The sequence below is a fragment of the Cystoisospora suis genome (assembly GCF_002600585.1).
Source record: "Cystoisospora suis strain Wien I chromosome Unknown contig_1877, whole genome shotgun sequence".
Taxonomy (NCBI): domain Eukaryota; phylum Apicomplexa; class Conoidasida; order Eucoccidiorida; family Sarcocystidae; genus Cystoisospora; species Cystoisospora suis.
In genome coordinates, this window is record NW_027154677.1 from 54,184 (window position 1) to 78,007 (window position 23,824).

The following is a 23,824-nucleotide window of genomic DNA, read 5'->3' on the forward strand; positions in this document are numbered from 1 at the left end:
CGAATGAGAGTGTGTGTACATACGCTTATATCTCTGCTATTGGACTGCTCAGCCCCTTAGCGCGGGGCTTTGACTGACGCCTTATGATATGGATAGGATGCTGTTAGCTTGTAGAGTGATGAAGAAAAGCCCAGTACGGTGCTACACAGGTGAGAAACTAGAAACCGTCGATTCCTTCTTCTTCGAAAATCGCTTTTCCTGTTCGTTTTCGCTCCTCAAGTTCTCGTCTAGACGAAGCAGTGCGCTGACTGATTCATGTGAGGCGTCTCTTACTCCCGCCTGAATACTGGAGTTAGATCATCATAGGGAGGGATGAAAAAAAGAAAGCTATGTAGCTCTCGTTGATCTGAATGAGGAGAACACGAAGGCTTCGCCAATGTAAGAATGAGTAGATGACAAAGAGGGTCTGCTATCGTTGGATAGACAGGCACGTTTTCCGACATCTACGTGTGAAAAAAATCTATCTCATCAATCAAGAAGAGAGATAGAGATATGTGGAGAAGCAAAACAAGCAGAAGAGGAGATGTTCATCCTTAGAACCTTCAACGCATCTTCTGCTTTTCTGTTCACGACTTTTCTCAAACAGACAAAGAAAGCAAGAAGAAGAGAAGAAAAACCATAGATAGATGTCTTTCCTTCCCGGTGGTCTTGCTCGTCACCGGTGTGTATATAGAGACAGGGTCGTCGGGCCGTACTTGGACAAAGAAATCCGGAGCTAACGCTTCTCATCATCTTTCATTCATTCCCAAGACACTCAATCCCTGCAAGAACCGTTCGATCCCCCCCCGCAAAGATCATCGTCTTGCTTACTCTGAAGTGACTCTCTCCGTTCTCTCTAGGCTGTACGTGGCCCTCCCGAACTGGAGAAGGTTGATGACATGATAAGAATGATACGACAGTAGTAGTTAGTGGCTCAGAGTCTTGTGGTGTTGACTACTACCGCCCTACATACAGTCGGTTTCCCCCCGTTCCTTCTGACCACCGTCATGCATGCGTCTCTCTGTCTAACAAGGGTTCTTATCAGCTCATGTCTTCTTGGTCTTCACCAGTTGAAGAGGAATCTTATTGTTCTATTTCCTCTAAAATAATGGGAACCCTCAGACATCTCATACAAGCCTCTGACACACGATTTCTCCTTCCACATGAAGAACAAAATGACACCCCCCCCCCCATCCGATCGGGGGATTGTATATGAGAACAAGGAATAGATCAAAACAGAAGACAAAAGAGTAGAGAATCATCACAAAACACCTGCCCATCCTACTCCCCCCACTGGTGCCCCGGCAGCCGTCGGAGAAGGAGGAGAGCCCGTTGAACTCTCCGGTGAAGAAGTCGCAGGTGCGTTTGCAAACAGCATTCCTGGATGTGAAGCTGTCGTNNGATCTTTCTTTCTTTCCTTCTTGAATTCCTGGATGTGAAGCTGTCGTCGGGGTTTCTGAGACAATACGTCCGGGCTGTTGCTGTACAAGAAGGAAAGAAAGAAAGATCAATGCATGCGCCGTACACTGTGGGTTGTGTGTTGGAAGAAGGTTCCGTGTATCAGTACAGTGGGGGATAGATCATAGAGAGATCTGAGCCTTCCCAACTTCTTCAGAGATGATGGGAGCTCCTGTAGACTGGGGAATTATCCAAGAGTCAGACATCGGAACATTGATATGGGCGGTTATCATGCTTGGAAAGGTATGTGTGTACCTACTACCTCTCTCTGAGGGACTGCACCCTCACACTTAACTCACGCTCTATATCGAGAAAACGTGTTGATTCGCTTACGCTTTGAGAGGTCTCAAGTACAGAAGGATCTAGGTTCAAGCACATGTATAAGTCTCTTAGACTCTAGACAGCATGTCGCTAGGTACATGGACCTGAAGCAAAGGAGACAAGTTCACCGGGTTAGGGGGGAGGCTTATACATACATGCATGCAAATACATATAAAGACACAAGGTATTGCCTTGCGGGTGGTCGCCCAAGGACTACTGTCTTCTGTTACTACGAGGCGCTCGGTATCTGTCTAACTTACATGAACTGGTAGAAAAAGAGATAAGAGAGCTAAGAGCGACTCATAGATCTCTCACCCCCTTCCTAGTTGCATACGCACTCTCGTTCTAGATACTATCACTCGGCTACGTGGGTCTTCTCGTATGGGAGTAAGACACTTAACCTTCTGGGGTGTCGAAAAACGTACAGGTACAAGTTTGTAGAGGGGTCCATCCGATGATAGCTGTACAAAGGAAGTCTTATTCTCAACAGTAGCAAGAGATGCCGAAGGCGGGCGTGCTGAAGAAAGGACATGACCATCGAAAGAAGAATACGCTCCCCGACCTGTCGCGGCTGACTCTCCCTGTGGGACTTGGACTAGCGGCGAAGGAATGGTGGACACCCCCATCGAGAGAGGTAGACTTCGACCTTCTCCTTCCCCCGTCGTCGACGGTCTTCCCGTTGATTGAAGAGAAAGAAAAGAAGACGAATGTAAGCCTGGATAAGGCAGGTTCTTTCTCTCTCGTCCAGCGGTAAAGGAAGCAGAAGGTGGGATCCCAAGGCCAACAGGTAACGACGTCGTACTACTGCATGCATGTCCCCCCTGTCCGGGTGGCGTAGAAGAAGGGGGAGAGGCTGGAGCTTGAGGTGTAAAAGAAGAAGAGAAGGGAATAGAAGAAGGATGAGATAGAAAGGGTGAGTTCAATCCACGTGTTGCTGCTTGCATGTCAAAGGATGCACCATCATGTTGAGGCATAGCAGATCGCACAAACCGGGGAGACGTAGTAGAAGAAGATGAAAGAGAGAGATACACCTGACCACCTGATGTCGGGGGAGGCGCTGAGGCAGAGACAGGGCGAGAAGTAGAGGAATGAAGCCCAGTGGGAAGGGGAGAGCGACCACCACCACTACCACGGCCTTGTTGAAAGTCATAGGCATGATCAAGTTCGTCGTTATTCTGCCAAAAGTAGATGGCATTTCTACGATGAAGACATTCACAAGGAGAAAAACATACAAGTAAAAGGATAAACTCCTCGAGCTCACCCTTCACACCAACCATGATGTGTGCATCTCTTACAACCACGGGAATGATGTAGGCAGGAGTCTTTCGATAGAAGCTACAGTTACAACAGCATGCCGAGGAAAGGCAAGCTCGTCACCCCCATACAGGTGCCCATATATGTGTCTATGTATTTATATAGAAGAGGCAAGGGGGGCATGTGAAAGCATGGACTAGACAAGCGACCACGACAGATCAACTGGGGTATGGAATGTAGGTGAGCTATGAAGGAAGTTGAAAGCGACATGAGGGCCTTACAACTCTTTGCAAACACTCTGAAGCCTGTCTTCCTGATGGTTCGTTTCTCTTTGTCTACTAGGGAAGAGGCTTAGTCACGTAGAGAATGGAGATGTAGCATTGTCAGATACAAAGGGAGAAGAGCCACTACCTATTAGGGACTCCGTCCCCCCTCGACATTCTCATTTTGGAGGTATCTCCTCACATTTAAGAACATGAACGCCTGAGGAGCTTAAGGCATATGAATTCTATGGTGAAGAAAAGGAAGAAAAAAAAACAGAAGGCGGCGATGTATGGGAAAAGTGAAGGGTAACTGTTGGCTACGGAAAGAAAAGGTGTCTCTAGGGCCGCTCTCTTGGAGGATCTCAAACGGGACAGCGAAGAATTACAGAGGCAAGCTATGCATATCCGTATACATATATACCTAGGGAGGCAAGCTATACATATCTGTATGTATATAAAGATATACCCATAGATACATAGGAAGAGAGTCGGGCGTCTGCGTTGTTACATGTGGGAGTCTCCCTTCACTTCTGATGTGATAGACCGAATAGAATAGACAGACGCTTAACAATCCAAGCGAAACAAGCAAGAGCAGATCCATTCTTCCTCTCATTCTTTTGAAGTGCCATGAAGATAGAATTTCCGAAGACCTGCCGAAGAAGGGCGTCAACATGAGGCGTTCTTTTCTTTTAGCTTACTGGATAAGATCGAGAAAAGAGAGACCATGGAAATCCCAGAGCCATCCTGAGACTCGGCCTCTGTACCTTTCACGAATATGCTCCGGTCTACAAAAGAAAAAGACGCGAGGCAACTCAAAGACAGTAGGGAAATGTCACGTCCGACCACATCGCAGAGGCTTCTAAGACTGAATAAAGATATGGGGGTTAACACCTCGAATTTCGAGAGACACACGCCAACCGAGATGCATGCTGAAACGCCTTCGAGGGCATCAACACAAACTGACCACATAGACAGATAGATACAAGTACCACATATTACATGTACTATACGTTTTCACGAGATACATTCTGTACGTGTGCGTATATATATATATATATATGCCAAGATGTATTGGAAAGCCTGATCAGTATACTGAGAGCCATTTGACTGGGTATAGAAGCCTTTTGAGAAGAAGACGCACTATTATATTGGCGAACAAACGAAGAGGATAGGTTCACGTGCGGGAGGTACATGAAGGCCTCTGAAGGGGGGGGTTGGTCTTCTCCGTTTCCTTCGGATTCGTCGGGGACCCGTGCGTAGCACGAAGGAAAAAGATGCTCCAAGACTGTCGTTCTCCACATGTCAGGGTGGCTACCTACCGTTTACATATTTCGTCATACTATAGAGAGATAATGTATGCAAAGACTGTGTGCTCGACAAGGTACAAAGACACCATTCCGGCGAGTCGACTCGATACTAGAGGGGGAGGGTTGCTTTGAGAAAAGCCAAGATGAAGAAACGCGACAGTCTCTACCAGATCGAAGGTCTCTGTTGACCCTTTGTCTCTGCAAGGCGTGTCTTAACACCTCGTGCACATGCGTGTAGAAAAACTAAGATTCAGGTGTATCGTAAGAAAACCTGATAGAAGAGGAACACTCAGGCTAAGGCGTCGGGTCTGTTGTCAGCATTGACGACTCACACCTACCGTCCACTATGTCACCCCCTTTCCAACCCTCAGTTCGATAGTCTCTTTCTCTCTCTATGTGTCTCTACCTATCTATTTACATGTATAGATGTGTATGGAGGTCTACATGCATAGACACTAGGTTAAAACACGCCGTGTAGAGACAAAGGGTAAACAGGGTGATATGCTCGATCTGGTGCACACTGTTTTCGTCTTTCCAAATCGTAGAGACTGTATCGATACAAAAGCTTGCGTATACATACGCGTGCGTATATGTCAACCAGGTATATCGATAGAGAGGTATCTATATCTAGATAGGTAAGCGAAGAGGTATATAGAAGTATCTATCCAGACAGACAAGGGTGAAGAGGCCTATATAATCGACTTACTTTTTGAGAAATTCGTAGAAGGTGACATTGGTGAACATAGCTCGTGTAGTCCTCAGGAGGAGATAGCATACAAAGACCAACCACATGAAATTCGAACCTGCAAGGAGGACGGCGAGGGGCACCCAAAGCTGCAAAGACACAACAAGATGTCAACCTACACGCATGCATACATATCTATATCTGCGTATATATATATATATATATTGATGCTGATGGGCTGAGGGGGGAGAGTCAGTGGAGAATACAGATGAATGGAAAAGACTACCTGTCATTCTTTTAAATGGCGTCACGCATGCTTGATCCATGGTTCGTTCTATCTGTCATGTATGAGTTTCATATCCATATAGACAATTCTCAAAAAGCATGCAAAGAAGTTCTACAGGAAGGGAGGGGAGGAATGGAGAGGACATCCGTGCGGCTTTATATCTGTCGGGCTGAAGGTTCTGTTTCATCCGTCTTCGAAAACTTTCCCTGGTGTACATGTGTGAATGACATACATACACAGGAAACTTGAAAGAAATTTGAAGGCAAGAAACAACCCAGTGCTTCGCCAAAAAGAGTCTTTCACCCTTCCTTTCACACCACCTAGACTATACATCGATAATTTTCCATGCCTAGGGGGGGAGGGCCTGTAAAAGAGGCTAGCATTCCTTCAACTCCGCATATGCCGGGTGGGAATCCCACTGCTGGCAAGATGAAAAAGACAATCCAACCCTATAAGAAACCTCCTCTTGGTGTTCATACTTCACCTGAAGCATCTCTATTCAGTGGCTTTTGTGCCTCCAAATCGGTTTGCTTAGGTATACGCTTCAATGAGTAGGTTGCCCATGCACCTACACAGAAATTAAGAGAGGTCTCTATATACAGGTATCCCCTGGGAGTCTTAACAGAGCGGCGGAGATAGTCTGTGGAGTACAGTCTGGACGTTTTCTGGTAGTGTAAAGAAAGAGACAGAGAGAAATTCCGAGATACCTCAGAGGCATTTTACCTCTAACTTACAACAAAGAGTTAAAGAAGTGAATGTTCCTAGGTGGAGAGGATTGACGTGCGCCATAGGATTGTAGAGGGAACTGTCTAAGTACCACGTAGCTGGCGAGATCGTGTGTATGGACTTACCACCTGGTCGGCTTGTAGGAACGAACGAGACGTGAAGTAGCTGGAGAAGAGATAGAAGTTCAAGATAATCAGGGATGCTAGAGAAAGAAGGAAAACCCAGAAAGGCCTCGAATTCTCCCGACCCACGCAGTTGTCAACCCATACACAGTGATGATCTTGTCGGCTGCAGTCACATTGAATGCAACAAGACACCTAATACATACACTCGCATGAATACTCTCCTCCATCCATTTCGGCGCCTTTCTAGTTCTATCCGCAATCATCTATAGCTGCCTGTCCATCTATACATAGACGTATGATATATGTACGTGCCAGTAGATAGACAGAGAGATAGAAGAATGGATGTGTATGCCTTAGAGAGAATCCTCTTTAGTTGTTGCATTCTCTTTCTGGTGAAGTCGACAAGACGATGAGAAAAGAAAGAAATCTCGAATCCTTGATGAAAAGGTACAGTCGGGTTGAAAGGCATCAACGCTTCTAACACGAAAGCAGGCATGATGTGCTTCTTAGCAACTGCTCCAGAAGAGCAGCCCGCGAGAAAAAAAAAGAAAAGATCACTGCGGAGTTGTCTTAGCGATCTCTTGTCAGCACGTCTCTCTAGCAGTCTCTAGCTCATCTATCCGTACGTATGTTTATAGTCGCATGCAACCACAGAATACACCTGTTCTCCCTTTCCTCGTCATACTAATCTACACGGGGTCTACCACAACACACACGCAGTCAGTCACGAAGGAACGTAGACATGTGTTACCTCCTTATACATCCCAACACAGGTTCACATACACCTGACAGATCTTCCGAGCTATCCACCTATGTATCTGTATGCACATCGAAGCATGTGGACCAATACAAGCAGATCTACCTCGGGAAGCGGAACTTTTCCATGAGGTCCTTATTGAAGAGAATCGTCAAAGAGAGAAAACTTACACGATACAATGGGCGCAATCAGAGCAGTGATGTACCCTTGGTGGTCTCACCATACTGCATGTGACGCAGACGGTCTGGAGGAACGCAGAGAGGAAGAAAAGAAAGATAGAAAGTCAATTTGTGAGAAACAAGTACCGAGACACTCTATTCTTGAGAGAAGTAGGTGAAGCTACAGTCGTGGATCTGTTCTTTCGCGTGAGTATTCCTGGGACCCACAAGGGCCTAGCATCACATAGGGCACGGATCCGGAGTCGCTGACTGGCCTTCATCTTCAGATAGACAAGAAAGAGGAGGAAATTTGCAAAAGAAGAGAAGACCTTCTCAAACCCTCTCTATCTGCCGGGAGCGTTGGCTGTGATGGATGGCATCGACCTCCGCGGAGGCTCGCTCGGGAAAGAGAAGATGTCCTGCCCCTATGTAAATAGACCATCAGGACTTGTAAGGAGACGTATCCTCCCTAATCTGTGTGGCTCTGTCCAACAGACTCCACTCATACATGAAGAAACATTAGCATGAAGTATACGCATCTGCTATATACACAAATATATATACATATCCATATACAGCCATGCATGCCCTTCGCGTAGACTTGAAATAGGATCAAGAGTGCATGCCCTCATTCACTCACTCTTGCTGGTTTGCTCCCTGTGATAATAGCATCGATATAATCACGTGATTGTTTTGATCGTCTTTCACTTCCGACCGCATCAAAGAGAGCTGTCATTTCTCCTCTTAAGTCATCTAGATTCCCAAGAAGATACCGAAGATCATCATCTGTTGAAGGTGGGGGTGTACCGTAGTCACCCTGAGAGAATAGGCCTCCTCTCCTTCTCCATCTGTAGAGAGCTGCGTTCAGTTCTGCAATCTCGAGATTCAGCCGGAGTTGTTCTCTGTGAAGAGAGACAAAAAGAAACAAGAAACACGTAGATAAGACATCACTAGATCCTCCACAGATAGTATTGTTATGTGTAGATAATAGGCCTAGATGAATACAAAGTTTGGAGATAAAGAACCTTCTCTGTATCGCAGTCTTGAGATAGCAGAGCGGAGAGAAAGAAGAAGGAGAAAACGTTAAGAAGAAGGTGTATACCGAGGTGTGAGAAATCTGCCTTGAAAAAGCTTCAGTGATGGTTCCGTCAACAGAAAAGACGAGTCTCCGTACAGATTACTAGACACATAGAGAGACGATCGTTATGAACAGCCAGACATAGTGAAAGAAAATTCACATAGAGGGGAACAGTTCCTAGGCCTAAGTCCGTTCTTCTCTTGCCATTGTGTGCAAGTGCAATCTAGTGGCAGCATACGGATGAACTTGAGCGGGTCTCCTAGGAAGACCGCAAACGTAGAAACACCAAGAGGAAAGAAATCGATTACCTTTCGAGACTACTAAGACGTTGTTGGGCAGGTCCGAAGGCTTTTGTAGGAGCACCAGATAGTTGAGGCATGGAAGATAGAAGATCAGGTGTCATCTGCCTGGAGACACATACCACCCACTCTTCACTCCCTTTCATCAGTTGTCGAGATCACCGTTATCGTCCTTCTCTTGACTTCCTTCATCTATCCGAACGTCTGCCTCCCCCAGCCTATCGAGCAGGAAATACTTTAGAGGGACTCTGTAAGGAGAACTGCCCCACGCATACCAAGCGTTTACTATTGTCCGCGACACTGATAGATCTGACCCAGGTCTACATGAAAAGACAAGGTACCCCTATGTATGTATGAAATGGAGAAGGTGTGTATGCATAAAAACAGGTGTCGATTGGGTAGAGGAAGAGGTGGGGGTTCTACGACCAGAGAGAAACAGAAATACTACTTCCCAAGGAAGCGACTCTATTGTGTACAAGGCAGAAGGGAGTAGAACCGGCATCTCCTCTATGGACGTATATACACCTCGTGGCGTGTCTGTTGCGGTTATCTCTCCCGATACGTCTAAACTCAGCCCTCTGTCGTTCGCGTTTCCCAGGAAACCACCCACAAAAGCCGCCTCCATACACAAGAAAGGTCCTTACGGAGATAACTTCTATGCCTTCTGCTGCTCGATACACAAAGACTCATGCTACAACGACCCTCGTCTTCCCTGAGTGGAATGCTGAAAACGCTCTCTTCTCCAATTCTAGGCCTCCTCTGTGTCCGGCCTCGCGCATGCATGCTGGACATGTACATGTATATATAGATGTATATGTATATGTACCAACTATAGATGAATATTGACGCGCACCCAGTAAACTACATAGACACATGCGTATGTATACATCTAGATATAAATCTCTTCCCCCAGAATGTAGTTGACACCTGTGGAAGCGACCAGTTTATTTTTTGCTTTCTCTATCATATCACTACACGCATGCACTTACGATACCTATAGTGAACCTTTTCTTGTCTCTATTAGGAGGGAGACAGAAAGAAGAGAAACGTACGGGTGAACATTGTGGAATTGTTTGCGAATGTTATGGCGACTCTCTGGAGCAATGCCTGGATCTTGTACGTATGTTTTCCACCAGAAGAATTGCGTAATACACCAGAGTATAGCCCAGAGAAGACAAGGATAGAAGAAGCTGAGAGGGTCTCTTTCATGTCCTTCTTCATCTATCTGAGAATTGCTGTAACGATCATCGTCGTCACTTTGAAAGAAACTGAAGTAGGAAGAAGAAGACGAAGACGAAGAAGATGGTACGGTCGGTGTTGGAGAGCTAGAAGATACACGATGAAGTTGTGTAGCTATATTGAAGAAGACAGGGAGATTGGCTAGCGTGAAGATCCAATAGAGAACGGCATAACTACTTCGAAAGAAACGTACAGATCCGAAGAGTTGATATTGAAACTTCCATAGAAGAAGAAGGAGAAAGACAAGAAATTGTCGACGTAAGAGACATCGATGTAAAACAGTCATATGATGCTTTGTATATTCTGTTCCTGGGATAGCTGGAGAATCAGCTAAAAGTATACCACCAAATTCACATATAAACTGAAGGGTATCGTCATCTGGATGTACACCTCCTGGTGTATTCAAGACGGCATGCAAAACTGAAGACCCGGAATGATCTCGGTGATTTAGATTCGCTCCCTGGTAGGAGGTCAGAACAAAAGAAATACACACAGAAAAATAGGTCAAGATAACAGACTGCCTATATGGGATCTAGACAAAATAGCCGGGCTCTTGATCGAACCCGCGATAGATAAATCGATCATCGATAATTATATTAACGCCCAAGTGCCAATCAAGCATGTTTTAAGTTTAGGGTCCCCACGAAATCCACATGGGGAAGCAGAGGCTTGATACACGCCTAGCTCGATGCATGCAGCTTCCAGCTATCTATGTATCTATATGTCTCACAGCAATCTAGTTTCTTCCTCATGTAAATCTGAGGTACGGGAGATTTCTAAGGATGGTACGTGAGCAATACAGAGCCATGCCTACATAGAAAGAAGAAAGGAAACGAATTCTTAGGTAACAGAATGAAGCCAGCATCATAATAGACTGACTCTAGCTTGAATATGGTTCTCGCCTTAGCATGTTACACAGACAGGCAAGGCTATACATATATAGATATATATATATATGTAGCGAGATAAGACATAGAACAGAGAGGAGTTATCTAGGCGGAACCCCACAGGAAGACGTACGCTAGTGTGAGAGAGCTATGAAAACGAAGGAACTTGAAATGTGTACCTCTCGCATACAGGAAGCTCAACAGTTCAATTGATAAGACTTACACACACATGGACTGATAGAGATAGAGACAGAAGACATACAGTGTGGAAGAACAAAGACAGAAAAAGAAGAGATAAAGACTGGGGGACACGGACGTATAGACACACGGACACAGATGTTGAGGAGAGATAGAGGTATCGAGACATCGGCCGGGATAAGGCGACATCGATGCTGTATGGAGACAGAGACAGATCAAGAAAGAGAGAGAGAAAAGCAACGGCGTAGATACGGCAGGAGATGAGCTGAAGGTACCTTAGCAAGTAACCACTGCACGACATTGACGTTTCCGCGTTTTGCAGCCCAGAAGAGAGCCGTCTGTCCTGCCTCGTCTTGTTCTTCTACTGAGACCCCCTGAAATGAAACCCCACACACAGCATTCATTCAACCACCACCTCTGTGTAGTTGTTCTAAAGTGCACATACGACGGTAGACGTTCATAAGCATGTTTGTACACCCTTCTCCAAACTGATATAGGTAAGTACGCACAGACAACGAGTGTATATACAGAAGGACAGCCTGAGAAAGGTAACCACCTGTATAGAAACACATACAAAGAGTTATTACAATAGGTGATAGCTAATGAGCTACGCAGAGACAAACAGAGAGACAGAGGAGGGCGTGTATCTATGGAATTCTCCGTGGCTTTGAATGCTTTGCTCATTGCGAGTCTCCTAGACTCCTCCCTCGCCATACCATGCGTATAGACACTCCAGCCTCTGCGAAGGATAGCCCCAAGATAAATATATATATATGTATATACTTCTAACAGGCTACAGTCCCAAAAGTATCATCTTAGCGCTAATGTCCTAGGTGTATGAACTGCAGGAAACTACATATATGTCACGAGGTGAAGAAATAACAGGACAACGAAAAAGGACGCTCAGTGTAGAGCTAAAATTGCAGGGAAGGTATGGAGACCTTTGATTGGGGGACTACCCAGCCTATAGCTGTTGAGGGCGATTGGGAGACCAGCAGAAGAGGCATACACATCGCCACTATTACAGACGCTTGATTGCTCCGTATTTCTCGGAGACATCATGCAATTTAGGCATAGATAGAGAGATAGATAGATTAAAGATAGATAGAAGATAGATAGCTGGGACCCTGTCCTCACGCTCAGCAATCTTGTTGTCTGTTCGGGAGAAGCAACAACGTTCGACCGTCGCGGCTCTACGAAAAAGGATGGGACACCAGTGTAGTCAAGAAGAGCGAGCCAACTGCTTGCTAAAGACCGCGAACCTGCTTCGTTCCCCCTGCTCCCAAGCGCGGGGAGCTGCATGCAGTTTGACTTACATGCAGGTACATAAACTCTAGGATACGTAGCGTGTCACTTATCCTCTCATCGCCCGCTTCCGCCGCGGCTACGAGGAAAGGCGTCATATGAGATGAATTCTGAAGAGATACAGACAAACAGGGGCCAGTTTCTTTCTTTCAAAAGAAGAAAACAGTAGATAGACGGAAAGAGTGTGGGTGTACTATAGAAGCATGAAGAGTGGAAGACACTATACAGAAAGAGAGTCCAAGCTTTGTTATCCCTTATGGTGGCCTTCCCCTGTTCTGAACTGTAACTGCCTGTACAGTACGAGATAAGACAGCACAGCTCGCCAAAGGAGCCCGCAAACACCGCTCTGAGAAGAGATTCTCATGGTAATCGGAGTGACTAGGAAGTCTTTTGTCTTGAGTACACATTGAAGAGATACATAGGAGAAGAGTCAAGCTGACAGTAATGGTATTGCGAAGGATTTTCAGATGGAGTATCGATCATCGTAATACGACCTATGGATTCTATGACGTGCCCTACCACCACACAGAGACTATCCTCCATATGTGCATAGACACACATTATCCGGACAGAAGACGAAAAGCTATACAAAAGCGGCTTCTTCTCCAAGATTTCTCATGCAGGGAACTTCTATCGAATCATCTCTCAACGCCTTCTCTTCTTCTTGTTAGCGCCTGTACTCTCTCCCTCTTCCTCCGGACGGGGTTGATCAAATCTTTCGCCAGCATACCTGCATGGTAAGGCACCGGGGGCCAAAGGTGTTCACAAAGAACCTCACAACGTCGAAGTTTGCTGCTTTCACTGCATAGAAAATCGGAGTCTCCCAGGCGCTTTGATCCTAAAAGAAGAAACCGAGACGGAGGGATCACAACAGTGCTGAGTCTCGTAGCCGTTTCTGCTTCCGTCCAGGAGAAGAAGAACTGAGGATCTCTCGACTACCCAGGTAGCTTTCACTTGTCTTCGGAAATACAGCCCAGTCACATATAGGCGACGGGTACGCATATGTAGATGTAGACACTCCATGGTCTCGACAGCTTGCTTCAACAAGATACTTGGTCTAGTGTAGTCTATGACCAAACACAAAGCGCAAGCCAGCAAGAGTCTGTTCATTGTGGTTCATCCGGATGGATGGATGCACATACAGGTAGCAACGTGGACTTCAAGGATCGTGTGAGGAGTAAAGAATGGGCGTCTTCACAGACATGTATGTAGACGTATATGGTCGCTTCCCCACGTGAAGGGTAGTATGCAGCCATTTCGAAGGTAGAATCTGCGTATGAAGTTGGTACTGGTGTAGAAAAGAATGTGTAGAATCATCGGAATTGGGCTCCTCGTCAGTCTCTTTCTGTTTTGTCTTGGTTTGTTAGCTTGTTTGGGTGCGGAACCATATGCGATAGCGCGAGGGGGGGAGACACCCAAGGAAAGCTCACGCCTGTAGTCAGCTCGGACCTGTACAGACAGCCTAACACGCAAACTTCTACATGGCTCTGTACGTCTTGGAGTCAACCTCCTGGGCATTCATCCTGCAACCATGTGCACATTTACATAGGCATACGAATACATATATATATATATATATACGTATGACGGACAAGAGAACCTTCATTGGTGAGGACTCACTCGAGCAAGGGCATCAAGCCGATACTGGAGAAGTTGCTTGACAAGATTCACATCTCCTAAATAACAGGCCCAATGAAGTGCATGCAAGCTCGACAGAACAGCAGGAATTTCTGATTCGGTCGCTTGAGTAGTGGCAATGGCATGATCGACAACTCTCAAGAATCCATGGGTATCTCGGCGTCTTGCTTCATCGCTGAACAGAGCCTAGGGAAGGCAGCGGAGAGAAAGCGGAAAGAAGAAACGACTAGTTCGGACGTCCAGCTAAAACGGACCACAAGAAGATGAGCCGACACCAGAAGATGCAACCAGGACCGTGCACCTCAGCAGGTAACCCTTGTATGGAGTACATGTACATGCATACGCATAAACAGGTTCCTCCCCGATACAACATCCCCTTAGATCCAAGCGAGGGAAAGAAAAGATGATCACGGGATTGGCCGAAGCATTGAAAGAATCGACAAATGCACAGAGGCACGGAAAAAAGATGTGTCTATGAATCTGAAGTATGAATGGGCATACGCATACAGTCTACTCTGTACAAAGACGTACGTACGTCAGTGAAACTTTAGGGAGATATGAGTCTCTTCTAACTCAGATGGAGTAAATAGAAAGATAGAAAGGCCTCGACAGGGCATCCCCCGTTGCCGGAGAAAAGCCATTGGATGAATGAAAAGCGAAGATGCAGACAAAACACTAGAGAAGAAGCAAGAGAAAGGAGGGCTGTAGAACAAGCAGTCCGTCGATGCTTTAGTAAAACACTGTAGCAGAAGCGTTCTTCTTGGAGTGAAGAATCTCGGGTTAACAGTAGTCGCCTGTCTATCCGCGGCGCGTCTGCTTAGAGTGTCGCGTGTCAACTAGGAAGAGAAAGAGACGATTTTCAAGACGGATTTCACTACTTCTCGTCCCAGTTGACATGCTATACTCTAAGACGTGCAACAGATAGGCAGGCGACTACTTTTCAGCCGAGATTCGACTCTTTGGTGCAGAAAATTGTCTTCCGTAAAAATAGAGGCGAGCGTGTATGAGTGCTCCAGGAAACTCCGCTACACATATACATGTATGGGGAGATATATGTGTAGACGAGTAGAAACACACGTGCTTATAAACGGAAAAGAAGAGAGACAGGAAATCCAGGGAAATATACTCGTGTGCTGCCCGAAAGAAAGAGGACCCGGGGTACGCGAAAGATTGAACTGAAGCGATTGCCACCATGGATAGATCCCTCGCCTACCTCCATTCCTCCAACTGGTATGCCTCGACGGGGGGTGAGTGCCCGAGGCACCGCACAGCTAGTAGCAGCTATCTGGAGAGAGGTTCCTATACGACCGGCATCTCCAGCAGTGTAGTCCTGTCTTTCAATGAGTTTCTGTTGCAGTCCATGGTGAAGAGAAGAAGTAGACTTAAGAGGAGAGGACTGAAGTTCATTGGAGTCTTCACACAGAGACGACGACGACAGGTGAGGTGGAGGACTTGAAGCAGAAAGGGGAATATATGCTACGGGTGATGAACAAGATGCTTCGGCAGGGACAGACGAGGAAGAGAGAGGGGCATAGAGCCGTGGGGAAGGAGTACTACTCTGCGACATTTTGGCAAACTGAAGAAAACGACTTCTTCAAGCCACGAGATAGCAACGACGGCACCGGATTTCGCACAGTGAAAAGAGCAGGAGAGGGATTACCGGTGAAGCAGTTGGTGGGAGAAGAAGAGACGCTAGACAGCAAGAAAGCTAGCGATGGCGTATAGAGTGACCTACGTGAACCAAAGACTGAAAGTAAAAACGAGGCATCTTTGAGGAAAACAAAGAATGTTGAAGCGAAACAAAAGTACAACAACGCAACGAAGGCGCAAGGGAAAGAAAGCCTGGAAAAAGAGTGTGAGGTAGCGAATCCAAAGACAGCAAGGAGAACTCCTCAAGATACGCAAAAGGAGAGTAAGTAACAAAAGAGAGATCAGAAGAGAAATAGACAGACGATACAAGGAAAGAGACTATGACAGAGGAACACGAAGTATTCGCGTTCCCGGTAAAATGACGAAGAGATGTTGGGGGGACATCTGAATAGTGAAGCGAGTGAGGTCGGCCTTTCTCTTTGAAGGAAAGATCGGAAGAGTGAGTTCCAAGAAGCGTAGAAGTCGGGACAAGGGAAACCTTAGATGCAAGAAGTTGTCGTGTCAAGAACGCAATGAGACCGCGGTGAAAAGGCTCGCGGGGTCTCCTCGAGGTTTCGTGACCCTCATTTTGAGCTTCGTGCAGCTGCTCTTGTTCTATTTCCTTGCCTTAGCGCCTTGGGTTTCCACCATGGGATGACGCACAAGCATCTCTGCAGTGTAGTTCGATATCAAGCCCAGCGTTCAGCCCCAGACAAGGACAGGTTTGGGTGGGGAAGACTTTCCTTCAAAAAAGACAGGTGTGACCTTCCGGATGCTGGATAGCATATATAAAAGATGTGGCTTGCGTGAGTGTGTGAGGATCCACGGACGTTCTCTCACGAACAAGACCTTCTTTTTCGAGATCGCGCGCAGTGGCCCGCGATTGCTGCTCAGCGGAAGTTTCACCTTGGCACCGAAGAGAAGAAATTGGAGAGTGAGTCTGCAAAGATAGGCCCATTTCTTAAAAGACAGATGCTGGTGAAAAAAGGCCGTCCTGTGGAATGTCTTCAGGAGTTTGTGCGTGGCGAGCAGTCAAGTAGATGCAGGTATTCAGTCACCGGGGCACCGGGAACAAATCATGGATGCCAGCCACTCACCGGGAATCCCCCTCGTTGGCATGTAAGACATAATTCTCTCATCTGTGGAAAGAGAGTCAGACGAACTAGAGATTGAATCCCACGTCGTCCGCCTTCACGCTTAAACAAAACAGGGAAGACAAGCAGTCGTCATTTTACTTGCTGTAGTGTGGCGCTCAAGTTTGGAGATATCTCCCGGGGAGCTGATTTACCCACCACACTTGAGCTCTTCTGCACCACAGCAAGCTAACAAAGAAAGAGGAGATGGGAGAACGCAGAACCGGCCAAGCAGTGACAGAGTACTTTCACTCTTCAGAAAGAAGGCACTGAAGTAGCCGTTGTCTTGTTCAACGACTTCAACGGAACGAGTCGACTCCCCGCTTGTCTTCTGGTCGTCCTATACGCGGGCGCGACCCCCTGGGGAGTCGTAACTCCCACGCACGACACACCGTGGAGACCGGCAAAATGACTTGTCTGCTCGACCCCGTGCGGCCTCCTGGTCCTGATTTAACCGTGTTGTTGCCTGAAACTGAAATCAGCGATGCCGAAGCACTCGGGCTTGCAAAGGAGGTGAGCGCTGAAGATACTCAGTAAGGTGTGAGAGCCCAAGCGATAAACTCCTGTAGTCGAACTCCCTCCGTGTACGCGGAACTGTAGGTGGGAAGCATTACTTGCGAGCCCTATCGCAAGCATTGCCACAGGACCCCTAGATTCAGTTCGATGTTTAAGGTTATCCTAGCCAACACCTGTTGGCGAGTGGAACATCAAGGGCACGAGTCATATCTAGGTTTTTATTTGGTTGCCGTTACCGTGGGATCCCTGGTTCTCAAGAGGTTCGTCTATTTCCGCCCACTGGGCAGGTACTTCGTACACGGAGTCGAAGGAACCGGACAGGTTGGGGCACCACGTGTTCCGCCAACAGTGTTTAGACATTGTCTGACCCTAGCACCCTGCTTTCCGTAGCCGAGTAGTGCGCGCGGACCCGGCAGCATGTGCGACGGCGGCCGGCCTTGTTAAGCGGGGTTTCAACACGTCTGCTCCCAACAGGGGAACCTCCTAGTCCGACACAAAAAACTGCAGACTGTGCACTTCAGCATTTCCATAGCAGGCAGGTGCCGTCACACGAGACTGGTCTCTGCAGCGCTCCAAGAGTCACATCCTGGACACAAAGAGGACGGCCAGGATTTCATTTCCCGAGGCAGGGTTTCTCAGTGACAACTACAGCGCCAAGGCTCCAACAATTTACTGTCGGAGTCCGAAGTTCCCCCATACGGACAGTAGGTACCCGGGCGCGTCTGAATCACTTCTCTAGGGAGCCCTGGAAAACGGTGTGCTTCCTCACATGGTCAAAACATTTGGACGGGGCAATTGTTCAAGTGGCACACAAGTCCTGCCATTCTGGGGGGAGACTCGGGTGGGGTCCGTCGATGTCCCACAATTGACACAGTCAACACATTCGTCCGCCACCGCTGCGCCGGACGTGGAGCCACTTGGACAAAGCCACCAGGCATTGTTGGGGGGCTTCTGTTAATCAGCCTGCCACCCTAAATCAAGAAAAAGAAAACGGTCCGGGGTGCAGTAGCATAGCTGTTTCCTGTGTGCGGGAGCGCGTACTCCCGGACTCGGTGCGTCTCAGTCTCCCATTCGAAGCAAGAAAGCGGAATTCTTCAACCACTCTGTCACGTGGCACCAGAGAACAAAGGTTCTGAGCTGTTTCAACGGGGAAAAGCGGCTAAAACAGCCAGACGCTCTGATCCGAACGAGCGAGAAAGTGTGAAAGTGTAAATGTACAACCACCCGCTCCAGTACAGTCGCCTGACAGGCTACCAGAAGCCAAAAGGTAAACGGAGTGTGCAAGGCGACGTGTCCCTGAAAAATATCCGACTGGGACGCCGCAGTCCTGTTGAGGGGCCCCCCAAGCCCGAGGGTGACTTCGGGGTCGTTAGCGAGGTGAGCGGCTATGTCGTGTTTTCTTATCGGAGGCGCGGGAGGCGGTTCCTTTCTGCAGGAAAATAGAGTCACTGATGTTCAAGAAGAGCAGCCGCAAGATACGTGCCTTCAATGCCACCGAAGTTGCAGAAGCGGGCTATGCCCGGGACAGCCATTCGAACGGGTTCGACTCGCGTGGTGCCGCGTTACCGTGCGGAGTCTTTCCTGCACGAGCCAGTGTATAGTTTCACCTGTCATGCTTACCTCTCTCTTGAGCTCCACCAAGAATGGAGGCAGCATACCACATAATGAAAAACGACGTTGTTGGAGGGTGCTCGCGGACCTGTTTTGCGACAGGCTTGGAAATGTTGCTGAATAGAGATCTTCCGACACCCGGCCGATAATTGACGGACACAGCCTGCATATCTTGGTGACTGACAGGAGGTATATCAAATGTTTCCGGCCGACGCTCCGCACAGGGAATCCGGTGTCGGAGCGTAGCAGCTTTTACTGAACGATCTGTGCTTGTGGTATCTCGGCTTGGATCGCTTGTACGGTGTTGGTTGGTACGGTACATGTACCCCGGGATCCGCTGGAGTTCGAACGATGGGAATCAAAAGCTGACAAGTGCGTGGCCCAGTCCCGGTGGTTGCTTCACTCCCTTAATGGTCGAGCCTAAGCGTGTCTTTAAGCAACACGTGGAGAATACACTCCGTTTTATGTCTGCTGCCATGACGCCTCGCATTCGCGCTGCGACTGCGTCGTCTTCCGGGCTTTCCAGGACAGATTCACATGGGGATCCAGCCGGTGCTTCTGGATCTCATCCTCGCCTTCAGAACGATATGAGGCCGATACTCGACCGTACACCCTAGCTGCGTTGCAATGGCGTCTACGCCTGGAAGTCAACGACCAAGCTTCGGAACGGATAATGCCCCACCTGGAGGCCCTCCGGTCTCCAATGAGCGTCTTTACGATCTTCTTCAGCTGCCCCGAGATGCCTCAACAGGCACCCTGAAGAAAACCTATCGGCAGCTGGCTCTGTTGTGGCATCCGGATAAAGGAGGTGACGTCCAGAGGTTTCAGGCGCTCACTGCTGCTTGGGAAGTTCTTGGCAATGAGACGCGGCGGCGGGCTTATGACAGGACTCTCATACGGACCGGTTCCACTGATGGCCTAGAGGCTTTTGTTAAGACCAATGGCAGTACTTCTGGCGCTGTGTCGGGATTCCCCTTCCCGAGGAGACGAAACTCTACTGGGCCCGAACCACAACCCAGGCAACAGCACCACCAGGAGCCTCATACCAGAAGTTGGGATGGGGTGCCCACGGCTCGGGACGGTGGACTCCGCGCTGAGTTCTGGCGGGTCCATGCCGATTTTTTGAGTGGACGAGAAACTGGGCAGGGGTACAAGAAAACGGAACCCGGGAGACTCCACTCGACTGACACTTCTGGAGACGTGGGAAATCGTGGAAGCTTATTCGGGCGGCGCGCGGGAGGTGGTCCGACGTGTAGTTCGGACCCTCTGAGTTCTCTCGACAAAAACAACGAGAGCGCCAAAACTCGACAGCACAAATCTCACTCAGGAGAGTTGCACAAGAATAGCAACGATCAGTGGGTGCGCTCTAGTGCGGGCGCCAGCTCCGTTGCATCGTCGGGTTCTTTTGCCGGATCCACGACAGGCCGGGAACAACACCAAGGTCGACCGGGGCTTGAGGAGGCTCTTCGAGAAGTTTTGGGAACTGAGAATGCAAGGACCCCTGCGACGACCGATGGCGTTCAGATGGAAATGAACGTACGACGCCTAGGCGTGAAACAGCTCAAGCAACTCCTGACTACGCTGGATATACCCCACGGAGCATGTATAGAGAAAACTGATCTTCTCGAGGCCTTTGCTGCTGCCTTCCCTTCTCTCTTCCCTAAATCAGGCAGTTCGGAAGCTGGCTCCGTATTTTCGGAGCCTGACCAGGTGAGAAGCAAAACGAGCTGTTCAAGACGGCAGAAAGCAGACAGCCTTCACAGAGAAGCTTGGAACTGGTGAATTCTCTTGAAGCGAGCAAACCTAGGAGGGCACCGGTATCTGTAACTGAGGCGTTTCCCGAATGACTCATCCTTGGCTTTTCTTCAGCCGAGCCCCGTAGTTGTGGAACTGAGGGAATCTCACAATTACGAACATATCTAACTATCATTTCTCGGCAGAACCAAGCCGCGTTTCAGCCCGTCAGTTTCCTTGCTTTTTTACGGAAACTAGCGGATCTACACAGTGGCGAGCGGAGTTACACTTCGGATAGTCTCGGACTCCGAAACCAAGCACGCGCTTCCTACGACCAAATATGTTGTTGGATAGTGTGTCTTACAAAAAGAACTCGCGGTGGGAGAGGCACGGAGATAGGGTGCATTCTGAGCCCTTGTAATCTGCCTTAGTAGGTTTCCTATCCGGAGCAAGATCATACCACATCTCGACCCACAGTAGGTAGTGCGCCCGTATGCAAAGCTCAGCCGTTCGGAGAAAGAGTAGTACGGCGACAAGAGCAACGCAGCATCTTGTCCTTTTGCCAGATGGCCCCTGGCTGCTTTGGTCTCGCACAGGTTCACCCTTCCTACACGACAATTAGAAAGAGCCAGCACAAGGTAGTTCAGCCCATGATCTGTCTCCTCTAGGGGGCACAGCTGAGGGTGCGGGTGTTCTTCACTTCGGCCGCTGCTTGACTTCAGCCGCCTGGGGCCTCGTCTAGGAAAGAAAGTTCAACTCATCTCACGACTGAGAAATCCGGAGGAGATGGGGACCAGAAAGATGCCCCTTTTCATTTCGAGGGAGGCCGAAACAGCGTCCGTGGCCCGGGCAAGTTAGAGAAGGATCACTATAAAGGGGAGAGACCTACGGCGACATCACCGAAGCCTGCGTTCCTGCCTGCTACTGCTGGTCAGGTAGGCTCCGGAAAACGTGAAAGCCCAATTCAAGGAGCGCGCTAGAAACAGTATTGCGCCTACGCTCACGTCGCGTCCGTCAGTTCAGGGAGACGACCGTCTAGACTGCGTTCAGGCGACGGGAGCGTGCTTCACGGCCCGGTGTGCCAGCTGACTACTGTGGCAAGTACGTTGGACAGGTAGAGCTGCACCTAGCACGACTAAGTCAGGGGGTCACAGTCAGGACATCATGGCATAGACCGAGGCCCTCTGCCTCGGGTTTCGTCGCTCCTGGTTCACTGGCGCCCGTCTCCGTTCTCTAAAGACAGGGGGAGAGTCAATTTCGCCCCAACATGCCCAACGGCGGACTCGCCCCGAGAGTAGCGCTAAGATCTGCGTCGAAACTGGGACTGCGAACGCACACCGGGAGTACGCTTCGTCGAAACGACTTATTAGAATAGGGTCGAGTCAGACTAGGAGCTTCTGAGCATCGGCACGGCTTCTTTGCAGCGCAGAGCAGACGCCTTTCTGGGGTACAGCTGACTCAAGCTAAGAGGACACGCGTCCTCCACATACACTAGAGCGTCTCCGGAGTGCTCTGGCCCAGCTAACAGAAGCTGCACAGAATCACGTCACACCGGAGCAACTTCAGGCAAGAGAACTAGACCTTAAGGCTTCTCTGACATACTTACTCCGGTGAAGAGCGGGTGGACTGAGTCGCACCACTGAGTCTGAAGGAAGTGACCGGGGTAGCTCACTCAAGCAAGCTGTCTGAGTGGGTGCCTCCGCTTTTAGGGTCGGACTGATGTAATCATTCCGGAACGAAGCAGGTTGCCTCCAGACGACAAAGCGTCACCTCGAAAGATCTCACAGCCGGCAGAAAGCCAGGATCGCAGCCAGCCCCGCAGTTCGGGTTCCGGAATTTGTCCGCCTGCGAGCCAGGCTTCGCATAAGGAAGAAGGCCCCCCTGCCGTGAATAATACCACCTTCCGAGGCCCGCACAACAGAAACACAGTCCCCAACAAATTCAGCTTCCTCTCGAGGCTGTCGAGCTCTTCGTGCAGTTCTTCGGAGAGTTCCAAAGGGGGAAGTTTCAATCTTGACGAAGCACCCGGCCGCGTCGCCTCAGAATCCTCTCCTTCTGCCAAGTCAAGAACGAGCAAGCAAAAAGGCAGTCAATATCTGCTCGGGGCTGCAATGGCCACAGCCTGGGCACAGCAGCAGAAACAGAACAAGCTCCAAACTGAGGACGGCGCGTCCAACCTGGAAGCTCCTTGCGGAAGAACCTCGTTAGAGGACATGCTCTCGGGAGAAGAGGAGATCCGCATGAAAATCGTAGCCATCGGCCCAGAGAAGACGGGCAAGTCCTGCATCATAAAACGGTACTGTGAGGGGAGATTCGTGGTTCGAAATGCTTGCACCATTGGCCTTGATTATGGTGTGAAGATCGTAGATGTTGGAGGTGCTACAGCACGCGTCAACTTCTTCGACTTCTCTGGTCGGCCTGAGTTTGCTGAGGTCCGCAAGGCTTTCTACGACAACACGGATGGCGTACTTCTAGTCTTTGACTTTAGTAGACGTGAAACGTTCGAGGAGCTTGAAGTCTGGCTTGCCGAAGCGAAAGCGAGCGGCCTCCAAGTCGGACTGGCTGAGGAAAGGAATGGCAAGACCATAGCCGCGTCGAGGCTAGACCTCCCAGGTAACGCTTAGACAGCAGCTACGATCCTACGACAGGGGTGCGACTCTCTCGAGGGCGTGTTTCTTACTTTGAGATCCCTTTGGACCTCGACTAGCGCGCGCAGCTTCTGCTAATGTCTGGCTGTTGATCCTCTGCTTCTGTTGTATCTTTGTCATCCTCCCGGGCAGTTGCCCTCCTTGCCAACAAAGCAGATGTCGCGTATCGAGAGATTTCCTCTGAGGAAGCGAGTGCGTTTGCCAGTTCCCAAGGCATGATGTACTTCGAAGTGTCAGCAAACAACGGCCTCAATATAGCAGAATCACTAGAGGCTCTTTTCGGGAAAATTGCCAGTCGCGTTCTCTCCGAGAAGAAGAAGATCCTTACTCCCCTTTTTGCCAAGGACACCGGAGAGAGCCAGTCGGCTGCTTCGCCTCCGCTCTCCGGTCCTCGACGTCGACAGGCCGGACAGTGAGTTTCAGAACAACTCATCACCATCCTTCCTCTCTCCCGTGCTCAAGGCGGTCGTACATATTACCGATGAAATCCCAAACAACTGTTCGCGGATATTCGCTCAGACGCGCACGGGTGTCGTGAGACAGGCTGCAGTGAAGGAGAACCAAGCACACAAAGCGGTGGGGACGCCTGG

At 48.9% G+C, this 23,824-nt stretch overlaps 2 protein-coding genes across 2 annotated transcripts; one reads left to right on the forward strand and one right to left on the reverse strand.

Moving 5' to 3' along the window:
• Window positions 1-254: 254 nt before the first annotated feature.
• CSUI_004138 (dhhc zinc finger domain-containing protein) lies at window positions 255-16,978 on the reverse strand. The gene is made up of 14 exons (XM_068064333.1): window positions 15,177-16,978; window positions 13,946-14,149; window positions 13,056-13,163; window positions 12,337-12,435; window positions 11,296-11,394; window positions 9,749-10,395; window positions 8,706-8,804; window positions 7,960-8,221; window positions 7,332-7,405; window positions 6,405-6,567; window positions 5,289-5,416; window positions 3,974-4,060; window positions 2,184-2,955; window positions 255-1,460 (listed from the first exon to the last, which is right to left on the reverse strand). Exons 1-14 carry the CDS (start codon window positions 15,528-15,530, stop codon window positions 1,107-1,109), a joined length of 3,450 nt encoding a protein of 1,149 aa, XP_067923695.1. The 5' UTR covers window positions 15,531-16,978; the 3' UTR covers window positions 255-1,106.
• A 2,501-nt stretch (window positions 16,979-19,479) lies between these two features.
• Window positions 19,480-23,650, forward strand: CSUI_004139 (the record flags this gene model as incomplete). Its single annotated transcript, XM_068064334.1, has 4 exons — window positions 19,480-20,562; window positions 21,309-21,521; window positions 22,296-23,199; window positions 23,367-23,650. The coding sequence occupies 4 exons, from the start codon at window positions 19,480-19,482 to the stop codon at window positions 23,648-23,650; spliced, it is 2,484 nt and encodes an 827-aa protein (XP_067923696.1).
• Window positions 23,651-23,824: the final 174 nt, after the last annotated feature.